Consider the following 12,902-nt stretch of genomic DNA (forward strand, 5'->3'; position numbering starts at 1 on the left):
TACGAGGCGGCACTAAAGATATATCCTATGACGTAATGACGTACACCACGCTATTTGCAGTGTCTGCATTCAAGACCCCGCCCCCTCAACGAGGAAAATTAATAATTTATAGGATTTTTTTTTCGTATTAATAGATAAAAGTGCTATGCTTGTCTAGTGGTAAATAATAATAATTTATTGTATTTTAAAACTCTTCTTACGCAACAAAAGAACCGGAAAAGCAAAGCGTGAACTCGGAACTTCGTCCAATTGAAAAGCTGGGTGAGCTGGGTGAGTTAGTAGCAGCTTTTAAGGTGTTCATTTATCAAAAGTTATTATTTATAAAAATGTTTATATTCGGTTTTATCGTTAATGATATATATCGGAGGTTATTTGTAATCTTAACTGTGAAATGGGAGAATTATGTGGGAGAAACCTGTAACAGCTAGGTACAGTAGAAGTTAGAAGTGAGCTTGCTAGCTTTAGCTTGTTAGCTAACAAAGATGGTGGAGTTCCCTGGTCAGTTGCTACCTTTATTTCATGCTCTTTAACAAATCGTTTTGTTCCTGAGTAGAAGAAAAAAGTATTGCGTATCAGTTAATGTATCTTTTTGGCTACATATTTAGAGGAACTAAGGGCCCTGTGATATAATGATCTACTGCCACTTCTGATTTACTTTGGTTTTATTTTTTCTGATAACTTCTACACTTTTTTTCTGTTACTTGTTAAGAGGATCTTTGATATATATAGAATATGGTGACATATAGTTGTATAATAACATCCCATCGCCATTTTAAAAACGCTTTTTATTGTTCTTAAGAAAATACAAAACAAAATTAGCTTCTCTACTAGGTGACAAAGTGCTAAATCAAAAAGAAAGTCAAAAGAGAAGCTCGTCTCCATAAAACTATTTATTTTTCTTTCTTTAAATTTTGAAACAGGCTTTTATTCAATTTTAAGTTTTAAAGGGAATGTTTTAAAGACTAAATCTTAAATGACATCCTTACTATTTTAAATTGGGGCATATTGAAACATCAAGTTATTAGAAAGCATCAACATTGTCTTGATTTAAAGCCAATAGGGATTGATTTATTTTATAAAAGCAAAATATATGTATAACATAAACATCTAATGCTTTTTTTTGTTAATTAATATTGAGGAAACATTGGAAAACAAGACTGTTGAGATCCACAAAGGCTCTAAGTGGGGTAAAACTTTTCATCTTTAACTGTGTGTTTTAGTTAGTCTTATTATAGATTTTTAAGGATCGCCATTCCTCTCCAAAATGCTGCACACTTTCAGGAAGAAGCATACAATAATACAGCTAAAAAAGTTAATACTATAAATATATATATATATAAAATTAGGGCTGTGTAAAAAAATTTATTTAATCGATTCCTTTACATTTTTTGCAAAATCAATGTCTAAGGAATGAGATTGATTCCTTTTGTAGTCACCCGTGTGACGTTCACATTCAAATAAGCAGGAAAGATGCGCTCAAGATTACTTCAAGCCAGACAGCTGCAAATATACCCAACAGGTTTACTGAAGACATTAACAAATGGGGGCTGACCAGAAAACACCCTGTAGTTCTTACAGACAACGCTGAAAATATGGTTTGTGCAGTGAAGATAATGCAGCTCATGCATGTCTGCTGTGTCACGTCTGCTTGCTCGAGTGAGCCTACACTTTTTCACTTTTCAAAAGTTTGCACTTTTGGGACAGTTTTGTTCACATCTCATGTTTAAACTGTCTGATTTACAAGTTTGCAATTTGTGTTTAATGTGACAGGAAAAAACAAAATACATGAGTATTTTGAAACACAGTTGAATCACTTTTATTGTTGTAAAAACAGAACGAATCGAAATGAATCGATTCAGACCTGTATGAATCAAAATCAAATTGATTCAGGAGTTTGGCGAAAATACCCACCCCTATATATAATAGCCCTGAAATTAATATTTTTCCTGATATTTCACAAGTCTGCTGTAATGACAATTACAAATCATTATATGTCATTTTTTATATAATAATAATAATAATAATAATAATAATAATTCAACTTTATTGATCTTACACTGGAGAAATTTACCTCTGCATTTAACCCATCCCCTTGGGGAGTTAAGGGTCAGGGGTTAAGGGTCTTGCTCAGGAACCCAGATTGTAGACTGTGGGGATCCAACGGGGTTCTTGCAACCTTCTCAGAGCACAAGCGCACTGCTCTAACCACAAGCCCAACTCAAAATATTTTTGCCTTTCTGTAAACAATGTGGAACTGATTGGATTTTAGCCATTTAAAAAAACATTAAAAAAAAAATTATCATGGAATGAAATGTTAGATGATTAAATCTTTTTTTTTTTTTAGGTATATTTAAGTGTGGATAATCTGCTGTACATCCTGAGGCGATGGTACTGTGGAGTTTAAAGCACGCTGTGGAGAATTCACAACTGGGAGAAGGAAAACCTGTTTGAAACGTCTCATTCAAAACAGACCCAGAAAAAACAAAGGATGTGACAAAATGTTAAGTGGCCCATATCTGACTTTCTTACAATTTGTAGTATTTCTAACATGCCCCCATGATGCTCACTTTTAGCTCTTTGGCTAATAATACGCCTCAGCAGCCGCATTGCCTCCGGACCGAACGGCCCTGCTGGGATTGTTACTCTGCAGTTTGATTGCATAATTGCAGCCAACAGCGCTGTGTGTCAGCCACCATCTCATTGCTTTGCACTTGAATTGAAATCTCCCCTCAGCTATTAGCGACTCTCTGCTCCGACGTGCCTTTACAGTAGCTGTCTCGCTCTGCCCGGCTCTGTGTCCGTCAGCTTTCTCGTCTCCCGTTTTGAGGATTATAGCCTACTTTTCTGCTCTTAAAGCTGAGAATACACACATCTGATCTGCTCTTCTTTTTCTGTCTCTGTTCACAGATGGTTCACAGCCATGAAGGAGCACTGACTGAAGGTTTGTTTAAAGTTTAAGGGAGTTTATTTTTAGCATTTTGCTGGTAGTGAAACTCAGGAATAGAGTGTGACTGGACTGCTTGTGTTTGCTGACCAGAAAGATGAATGCAAGGAGAAGAGGAGGGAAGCCAAACAGAGGAGGAGGAAGGTTTAACAAGCCAAGAGGAGGTGGAGGAGGCGGTGGAGGTGGAAGTCGGAAGGGAGGAGGAGCTGCTCGCTGGGACGATGATGATGATGATTTCAGCCTTGATTTTGGACCGTCTCGTTCCAGCAGGTAATAAGGCACAACTAAAAATCTACTGCTTTCATACTTAATTTAGTTTTTTCTTTTATTTAAACCTACCTCTTTCTCCTCAGAGCTCCAAAAGGACGCGGCGGTGGCGGTGGCAGCCGTGCCAGGGGGAGAGACGAAGGACGAGGAAGGGGATTAAGAAGTGATAGAAAGCCTCTCCCCAGGTCCTTGGTGAATACCAGGATCCCTCCAAAACCAGGCAATGGCAACAGGCCAGAGACCAGCAGCATGCCCTTACAGAGGATCCATATGACCAGTGACAACCAAGAAAAGCTGAAGGAGTTACTGCGGGAACTACAGACGCAGGATTTTGATGAGCCTTACGAGTGAGCAAACCCTTCTAAACGTGCATTTTTAATCAATTAGAAAAAGGGTTAAAAAAAAATAATCATTTTTTTGGCTCTTTTTTTCTTCAGTGATACTGGCTCCGATTATTCAGATAAGGAGGATGAGGAATTTGATAAACTGGACCACCGTGATGAAGGCCAGTTTTGGGTCACCAATGATGAGCCTGTGGAGCGAGCAGAGAGCCCTGCTTATGACCCAGAGGAGGAGGAACGCCCCACACCTGAACCCATCATCTCTTTATTTGCCATCGGAAAACTCTGCAGGTAATCACATGATGGCGCTCATGATCTTTAAAGCTCAATTAAGGCCAAAAACCACTACTGCTGCTCCTGTATCTGGGTTTCAATGCATGTTATTTAATGCATAATTATCGAAAGCTGCATATTTCATTAGTCACTTTCTACCTTGCATGTTTCTTCTTTGTTTCCTTCGCTGCTTCCGTTTCTTCCTGCTGTCCTGTTTACCTTGTGCCTTTCCATCTTTCTTTCAAAATTAAACTGTATTTTGTTAAATTTGTGCTTCCATTTGAGCAAAGAACTGAGTTACTGTAGTCTCTCAATGAATTTGAAAAAGAGTCTGCAAGGTGTTGCTCTTTGGACCTTTTACTTTAATTGACTTTAATTAAATTCAATGTTATAAAACAAAGATATAATAAAAATTCCAATATTTATTGGATATTCACAGTAAATTTCCACCACAATTTGACACTAAAAGATGCTTATATTTATATAAATTTATTATTCTTGAGATCAGGATTGAAATGTTATTTTTATTTCAAACACAATTTTCCGTAAATATCAATACCCCAGCTGTATTTATCCTCTTTTTTTTTTAAGCTATCAATGCTTTTATTTTAAATCCTTTCACATAAAATGGCAGTCAAGCAGATATTTATCAAATATATGGTCTTATTTTTAGAAGTTGTGGCTCAGAACACATTTTATTTAGCAGGACTGATAAATAAAATGGCTTCTCTGATGCAAACTCCATTAAATTACAAATAAAAAACATTGTAGTAATTTATTTTCAGTAACCTTTTTGTTTTCCCGCTATAAAGATATGGCTTTGACCGAGAGAGAGCCAAACAGGCTCTGGAGTCCGGTGGAGGAGAATTTGGGGCGACCTTGGAGCAGCTCCTCCTTCAAGTCTTCAGCGAACGCTATGGACAGAAAGCCGTTTTCCCTGATGACCTCCAGGGGGTGCCGATGGATGAATGCCTGAGCCAGAGGCAGGAGGAAGCCCTGGCGCTTGCTGCTATTTATGGAGAGCGCTTCACGGAGCGAATCGCCAACTCTGTGTGGACGGTTTCTTTGGATGTGCCGTTCCTCTCAGAGAAACCAGCTAAAATCACAGGAGCAGCTGTGAGCAAAAAGAGCCGTGAGGTCTGCAAATTCTACCTAAAAGACCGCGGCTGCCGCTTCGGCGACAAATGTCGGTTCAGGCACGAACTCCCAGGAAAGGAAAAGTCTGTGACTGGTTCCTCGGACCTGGATGGCCCAAGCATGCCTGGCATCAGCAGCTATTCCCCTCCAGAATATGAGCTGGAGGTCCGCTTCCCTAAAGGAAGCCGTTATCCTCATCAGGCGCCGATAGTGGCTTTCAGCACCAATGATGAGTCCGTTGGAGCTGCGGGGAGACTCTGTGTCACCGAGAGGTTGTTCGAAGAGGCGCTGTCTGCGGCGAAAAGCGGCGAGCCTGTCGTTTACACCCTGATCACCTTATGTGAGGATGAGCTCAGCATGAAGGAGCTTCTAGCTCTCAGCCATCACAAATACAGCACACCTCCCCCCATGTTGGTACCACAACCCACCTCTCTGTCCATCGCAAAGAGTAAGAGTGTGAGGAGCGGCGCCTCAGAGGAGAGCAGGAGTAGCAGCGCAAACAGCAGGAGGGCCGCCCCACCCGCTACCCAGAAAACATCAGATGGTGAGTCATCAAGAAGCCCAGATATCTGACTTTTTTTCACCTCTATATACTGACGCTTCCTGATTTTCTTTTTAGTGAAAGAGAACGGAGAGGCAGAGGAGCCTGAAGAGGAGGTGGAGGTTGAAGCTGTCCCAGTCGAGACGGAGAGCTACGTCAACCTGAGGAAGAAGATGGAGAGCAAGCACAGTCAGAGGGTGGAGAACCTTCTGCCGGAAAATGCCAAGCTGTGTCGGGAATTCCAGAGGAAACAGGTTGATCTACTGGGAAAAAAAAATCTTCCTAACATTATAGGTAAATTTGGATCCTGAAGTCTTATTTTTTATTTTTTATCTCTAATTCAGTCTTCGAGGCGCTTTAAATCCATGCTGGAGCAGCGGAGGAGCCTTCCAGCTTGGCAAGAAAAAGAGCAAATCCTGGATGAGCTGAACAGGTGTCAGGTTCTGGTGGTCAGTGGAATGACGGGGTAGGTGATCCAATAAAAGCTCCGTTAGTCTCTTCTTTTTCTGTTCTTTAAACCTTTTATCCCCTGCAGGTGTGGTAAAACCACTCAGATTCCTCAGTTCATCCTGGACGCCTCTCTGTGCGGCCCCGCCCCAGACGTGGCCAACATCATCTGCACCCAGCCTCGCCGTATTTCTGCCATCTCCGTGGCTCAGAGAGTCGCACAGGAGCGCGCCGAGTCTCTGGGGAACTCTGTGGGCTACCAGATCCGCCTGGAGAGCGTCAGGGTATGCACACGTGCCGGCTTATATCTCTCGTAAAATGCACTGCTTCCTGACTCCCCGACATTTTTTATCAGACATCTGCCACCAGGCTGCTGTACTGCACCACAGGCGTGCTGCTCAGAAGACTGGAGGGCGACGCCGACCTCAGGGGCGTCTCGCACGTTATCGTGGATGAGGTGCACGAAAGAACGGAAGAAAGGTCAGCTATTCAGACGCCTTTATATGCAAAAACTGTAACGTTTTTTAATCTTCATCTGTTTGTTTTCACATGCAGTGACTTCCTACTGTTGGTGCTAAAGGATCTAATTACAAAGAGGCAAGACCTGAAGATTATTTTAATGAGTGCCACCCTTAACGCCAACCTCTTCTCAGAGTATTTCTACAACTGTCCCACCATCCATATACCGGGTACTCGCTCTGATATGCAGTAAAAAACATGGCGCCGCTTCTCATTCATCAGTTTAATCCACCTTGTTCTTCTCCAGGACGTACTTTCCCTGTTGACCAGTTTTTCCTTGAAGACGCCATCGCTAAAACTGGGTAACCACTTCCCCTTCTCTTCTAATTAAACTGAGATTCGATTCAACATTTTTGGACTTGATGAGTTTGGGAAAGAAGTCTGAGTAAATATTGAAATAAAAATGTGTGGCCATCCTTTCTGATGCGTCTCCAGCTATGTCATTGAGGACGGCAGCCCGTATTTACGCTCAGGGAAACAAAATTCGTCTTCCACGAGTGGGCGAGGAGGTAAAGGTGATCCGAGGAACATGGTGGACGATTTAGGCGATGACGTGTGGAACTTCATGTCTTTCTATAAGAAAGACTTTGTTAAAGACTCTGTTCCAGACCAGCAGCTCAACCTGCAGGAGCTCACAGTTCGATATAAAGGTGAGTTTAGAAGAAGTGAGCCTTCTGCACCCTTAAATCACTCCTCGGGTTTAATTATCTGCTTTTGCTTGTGTAGATACGAAAAAGTCTGTCCTTAAAACTATTGCTGCGATGGACCTGGACAAGATCAACATGGACTTGGTGGAGAGTCTGCTGGAGTGGATAGTGGATGGAAAACACAGCTACCCACCAGGTACCACTTTATCACACTCAGGTTATATCCAGACACTTTGTAGAAACCAGGTATCTAAAATTCCTTATTGGTTTTATTGCAGGTGCGGTGTTGGTGTTCCTGCCGGGTCTGGCTGAGATTAAAATGCTCTATGAGCAGCTGCAGTCCAACAGGATTTTTAACAACAGGCGAACATCAAGGTTTGTGAGTTTTATACCAATTAATGGAAAAGTTAAGGTTTACAGTAACACTGCTGGGATATTTAACATCACCTCTGGTAAAGATATGTGGAAAACATTCAAAAAGATTCACTTTTCGTGCTTTAGCTTAACTTATTATTTGATAAAAACAAGTCTTTAATTTGCTGAGGAAGATTCTCAGTCATCCAGGTCATAGTCATTCCGTAGAAGTTAAAAAAAAAAATTCCCTGGACTTGGTTTCAGGGTCTTCAAATCTTGGAAACCAAGTCCAGTGAATTTCTTTTTTACTTTTACGGAAAGTCTTTAATTTCTGTATAGTTATTCAGTGATGAGAAATGGCAAAAATTAAAAGTATTATTTATTTATTTATTTATTTTATGCATAAAAGTCCATAATCGCTTACATCCCCTAAATTTAATGTTTAAAAGGTAGCTGAAGCAGGTGTTTAATTTAACAAAACTTCAGTTGAGCCTGACATTATCTGTCAAAAGTACGGTGGAGGATCTGTGATGCTGTGGGGCTTTTTGATATAATAAATGAGTGGAAAAAAAATAAACCCACATTGAATATAAACCTGTAGCCTTTATAAAAAAAACAGAAGGTGTCGCTTGGTTTTTCAGCAGGTGAAAGATCCAAATCACATGCTTTAATGAATGTAGAAATGGGTCACCAGAAACTAAGGTAACCTTTTTCCAGACTCTGGCTGTGCCCGAATGTCCGCCCTAACCCCTAGATCCCTCCTTCACTATATAGAGTGGGAACAATATAGTGGACTTTACTATATTCACTACTGTTCACTCCCCGTTGGTCGCGTGACTCCACCTCCCCATACGGTGCCTGCGCCATCTTTGATATAAGTTGCCGCTGTCAAGTAGCAACAGCCATTGGCGACAGTGGGCCACTGTGATAGCAAATCCCATAATGCTTTGCAAGGAGAACTATCTTAGCAATGCATTCCGGGATATATCTGCTCTTCTAGTGACCATGGATGATTATTACTTTTATAGGGATGGAAATCGAAAACCGGTTCCTGTTCAGAACCGGTTCCGTGTGGATCAATTCCATGGTACCGTTTGGCAGCTCGCTTAACGATTCTCGTAACGATTCCAGGCAGCACCAGAGCCTAGCTCTGGGCAGCACGACTTACGGCATGTTTTTTACGCAAGTTACGCACACGGCATTCAGTAGGCAAGTACGACGTGACCAGGAGTAAGTCTAGCAAAGCAAAACAAAAGCAGTCAAAGAGATCGAAAGTTTGGCTTCATTTTAAGGAAGAGAAAGATGGCAAGAAGGTGCTTAACCATCATTGCAAAGTGGCAATAACATCCGCGGGAGGAAATACATGTGCAGAAACGCCTGCGCACACAACATGGCATCCATTGAACAAATGCCGTGTTTTTGATGCTTCCGGACAGAAGCTAAAATTACAACCAGCCATGAAGGCCATGAAGGCATTGCTAGCATGTTTAATTAGAACTACTGGTAGCTGGAATGCTTACATGATTTCTAGCTATTACAATGGATGGAAGCATGCAATGAAGTTGCTCCGCAGTTCAGGGAGCGAGAGAAAGGTGACGCTTGTTTATTTAAATCAGGGGGAGATGAGTTTATTTCCAGTAATGCTACAGTAATGCTTTTTCATTAAACGGATGCCTTCTCCATTAGATTTAGATGACTGGGATGAGACGGGTAGCCTGGCTGGCTCAGAGGCTGGCAGCTCCCGTTCACTGCCTTCTGTTTTCTCCGAGGCAGGCAGAAATAGAATCTCCCAGGCGAAGGTAGACGAAAGTCACCGTGCGCTTACCAAGTTCATTGTTTCACAGAACCGATAAGAGAATCGATAAAGAATCTAATCGTTTCACAAAATCGATAAGGAATCGAATTGTTTTACAGAATCGATAAGGGAATCGGAATCGTGAAAATCTTATCAATTCCCAACCCTATACTTTTCATTGTGGAAAATTTCGAGTCCACTACTCATTCATCCACTAGATGTTCGGACACTCATTTCAAATGGCGTAACCACTATATAGGGCACTATATAGTGGTTACGCCATTTTAAATGAGTTGACAAACAGGATGCAGCCTCAGTCTTTTAGAAAATCTTTATATTAAATCAAATAAAGAAAAGAGAAGCTGTCCTGTCCTGTGCTTATTTTGTATTTAAGATAATAGCTCCTGCAATAAAAAGATAAATTTTAAGATCTTTGGACAACTACATGATAGTCGGCTCGTGAAAAAGGAAAATGAAGCTCATTAGTTTGCAGATGCAACACCTGCTGCGTTTGTCCCAACTGTCAGGTGTGTGGTGTACCCCCTCCATTCAACCTTATCCAACGAGGAGCAGCAGGCCGTCTTCAGCCGCCCTCCTGAGGGCGTCACGAAGATCATCATCTCCACCAACATCGCTGAGACCTCCGTCACCATCGACGACGTGGTTTACGTCATTGACTCTGGCAAGATGAAGGAAAAGAGGTCAGCTGTGCATTTCCCTTAGATTAATCACACTTAATCCTCGCTAAAATGGTCTGAGACGGCTCCATGCTGCGCTGCTTGTTCTCAGGTATGACGCATCCAAAAGCATGGAGAGCCTGGAGGACTCGTGGGTGTCCAGAGCCAACGCGCTGCAGAGGAAAGGTCGAGCAGGTCGCGTGGCCTCTGGGGTTTGCTTCCATCTCTTCACAAGCCACTGCTTCCACCACCAGCTGGCTGAGCAGCAGCTGCCTGAGATCCAGAGAGTCCCTCTGGAGCAGCTCTGCCTCCGGTAGCGTCCTCACCCAACGCCGTTTGCCTTCACTTAGAGGGTTTATGATGTGAAACCACTTTTTTCTCATTTCTTTGACAGAATTAAGATCCTGGATTTGTTTGCCGAACAGCCGCTGGAGTCGGTCTTCTCTCGGCTCATCGAGCCCCCGGCTGAAGGCAGCCTGGACGCTGCCAGGCAGCGTCTCCAGGACCTGGGTGCTCTGACCGCAGATGAGAAGCTGACCCCGCTGGGCTACCACCTGGCCTGCCTGCCTGTCGACGTGCGCATAGGAAAACTGATGCTGTTTGGCGCCATTTTTCGCTGCCTCGACCCGGCGCTCACCATCGCCGCCAGTCTGGCCTTTAAATCTCCATTTGTAAGCAAACATGACACTCTAGATCTATATTTTATTTAGTACTGTCATTTTGAGTTTATTATAAGAGGTTTGGACATGTGCAATGTTTCCAGGTGTCTCCGTGGGATAAGAGAGAGGAAGCTGGCGAGAAGAAGCTTGCCTTCTCATTGGCTAACAGTGACCATCTGGCTTTGTTACAAGCATACAAGGTACCGACTCTGCTCACAATCTGATTATCTTTATTTCTGTTTACAGGTTGTCTTTAAAAAGAAGATGAATTCCATGTTCTTTAATTATCTCAGTGACTCCTCCAATCATTTTCTATCCTGTAGAATTATTAGTCTGTTTTCCATGATTTCTCTTGCTGTCTGTAGTAGTGTGCGAAGTTTTACTTAGAAGCCGTGTGACGGATCATCTCTGTCCCTGGCAGGGTTGGTGCTGCGCTGCAAAGAACGGTAACCAGGCCGGCTTCCTCTACTGTAGGGAGAACTTCCTGTCCTGGCGCAGTTTACAGGTGAGAAAGTAGCAGCAGAGCCTCAGATCAAAGCAATCTTTACAGATAAATGTGTTGTTCATAATGTGAAATCCTTTTATGAACCTCCAAATCTTCAACGGCGTGCCCCATTCAGGAGATCGCCAGCCTGAAGAGACAGTTTGCAGAGCTGCTGTCGGACATCGGCTTCATTAAGGAGGGATTGAGGGCCAGAGTTATTGAACGTCTTTCCTCAAAGGGAACGGATGGTGTTTTAGAGGCTACTGGACCTGAGGTGAATCATATATACTCACTGAATTCATCTTTTTGTCTAAAAAGTGAACAGCACCTTTAAGGTTTGTCATATTCTCCCTCCTAGGCCAACCTTAATTCGGATAACATCCGTCTGATGTCTGCAATGCTGTGTGCAGCTCTCTATCCAAACGTCGTCCAGGTGAATCACCTTTTCAAATCTCAGCTCATAGCAGCGACTTCACAATGAAGTGACGCTTGATCCCTCTTTTGATCCAGGTACGAGCACCTCAGGGGAATTACAAGATGACCAGCAAGGGAGCAATGAAGATGCAACCGAAAGCCAACGAGCTGCGCTTTATGACCAAGAACGACGGCTGCGTCCACGTTCACCCATCGTCTGTTAACTACACGGTGAGCTGGGGCTTCACGAAACGACTGTTTCCCATTCAGGAAAATGTAATAATATTCTTTCCTCTCTTAGGTCCGCCACTATGACAGTCCCTACCTGGTTTACCACGAGAAGGTAAAGACGAGCCGCATTTTCATCAGGGACTGCAGCATGGTGTCCGTCTACCCGCTGGTGCTGTTCGGAGGGGGTCAGGTCAACGTGGAGCTGCACAAAGGAGAGTTTGTCATCTCCCTGGATGACGGGTGGATCCGATTCGCTGCAGCTTCGCATCAGGTCCCAGAGCACCTACATACAGCTTAAACATTTTCTTTTCTCCCCTGCTTAGAACTTGGGTGTTGAATCCCATTCAGATCCTCTCAAAAAGTTAAGATCTCTACCAACCAACCATCGTTTGTGTTTCCCAGGTGGCTGAGCTGGTAAAGGAGCTGCGCTGGGAGCTGGACCAGCTGCTGGAAGATAAAATCAGGAACCCAAGCATGGACCTATGCACCTGTCCCCGTGGTTCTCGCATCATCCGCATGATCGTCCAACTTATAACCACTCAGTAACTCTCCAGCTGGAAGCCTCACGATCCCCCTAAGGGCTTAAATGAGTGGAGCTCTGCCATGGACTATAAATAAATATATTGTCAAAGGGAAACTCTGGTATTTTACTTCACTAATTAAGACATTGGATGCATGAATTTATGTTACTGCATAAAGGGGAAAAAATGCTTTAAAAAAAAAAACACCTATGCAGATGATGAAGTCTTATTTATTAATCTTTCATGTTTTGATTCCATGCACTGTTTTCCTGCACTTGATGTCAAGTAAACTTTGTATACAGCAGTTTTATTTTGGGTTGTGTGTAACACAACACTGTTTTCTTGGATCCATATTGGATTTTCTTCATTTTTTTTTATGTGACTGCATGCAAATGTGTATTTGTACTGCACGACTGAGTGATCCAAGAGCTGCTGCATGGCGTTGAGATGTTTTTTAAATCTGCTGAATGTATTTTTCTGTCATAATTACACTTTATTATGTGAATGGAAAGGTTTTGGAGTGAAGGCGGGAGACGGTGTCTGTTTCTAAAGACAACTGTTGTTTTTGCAAGCGATAAAATCCACTCAACAGTTCCTTGCAAATAAAGCTTTGAGGTTTATCTGATTTACAAATACAGTACATCGAGCCGG

The 12,902-nt window shown here is 42.6% G+C and overlaps 1 protein-coding gene across 3 annotated transcripts; it reads left to right on the top strand.

Annotated features, from left to right (window-relative positions):
* The first annotated feature begins 102 nt into the window (after positions 1-102).
* On the top strand, positions 103-12,882 carry dhx57 (DEAH-box helicase 57). 3 transcript variants are annotated; one of them, XM_015397729.1, is made up of 25 exons: positions 103-270; positions 2,908-2,941; positions 3,038-3,214; positions 3,298-3,558; positions 3,649-3,843; positions 4,638-5,506; positions 5,582-5,757; positions 5,848-5,969; positions 6,039-6,234; positions 6,306-6,430; positions 6,506-6,639; positions 6,717-6,771; positions 6,905-7,119; positions 7,196-7,312; positions 7,395-7,491; positions 9,793-9,966; positions 10,055-10,255; positions 10,337-10,613; positions 10,706-10,801; positions 11,023-11,106; positions 11,222-11,359; positions 11,444-11,518; positions 11,596-11,730; positions 11,801-12,001; positions 12,133-12,882. In XM_015397729.1, exons 3-25 carry the CDS (start codon positions 3,042-3,044, stop codon positions 12,274-12,276), a joined length of 4,260 nt encoding a protein of 1,419 aa, XP_015253215.1. In that variant the 5' UTR covers positions 103-270; positions 2,908-2,941; positions 3,038-3,041; the 3' UTR covers positions 12,277-12,882. The 3 variants fall into 3 exon arrangements, with proteins under 3 accessions (XP_015253215.1, XP_015253216.1, XP_015253217.1); XM_015397730.1 differs by having other exon boundaries at positions 3,042-3,214; XM_015397731.1 differs by having other exon boundaries at positions 106-261.
* The last annotated feature ends 20 nt before the right edge of the window (positions 12,883-12,902 follow it).

This window comes from Cyprinodon variegatus, unplaced genomic scaffold, assembly GCF_000732505.1.
Source record: "Cyprinodon variegatus isolate N-32 unplaced genomic scaffold, C_variegatus-1.0 Scaffold883, whole genome shotgun sequence".
In the NCBI taxonomy this organism is placed as follows: Eukaryota; Metazoa; Chordata; class Actinopteri; order Cyprinodontiformes; family Cyprinodontidae; genus Cyprinodon; species Cyprinodon variegatus.

What these genes read in the sequence shown, in the direction of transcription:
- dhx57 (XM_015397729.1), top strand. Translation starts at nt 3,042, where the DNA reads ATGAATGCAAGGAGAAGAGGAGGGAAGCCAAACAGAGGAGGAGGAAGG. An exon ending in CACGAAAGAACGGAAGAAAG is followed by an intron (nt 6,431 to 6,505) that starts GTCAGCTATTCA and finishes TTTCACATGCAG; the next exon opens with TGACTTCCTACTGTTGGTGC. An exon ending in TAGAGGCTACTGGACCTGAG is followed by an intron (nt 11,360 to 11,443) that starts GTGAATCATATA and finishes TCTCCCTCCTAG; the next exon opens with GCCAACCTTAATTCGGATAA.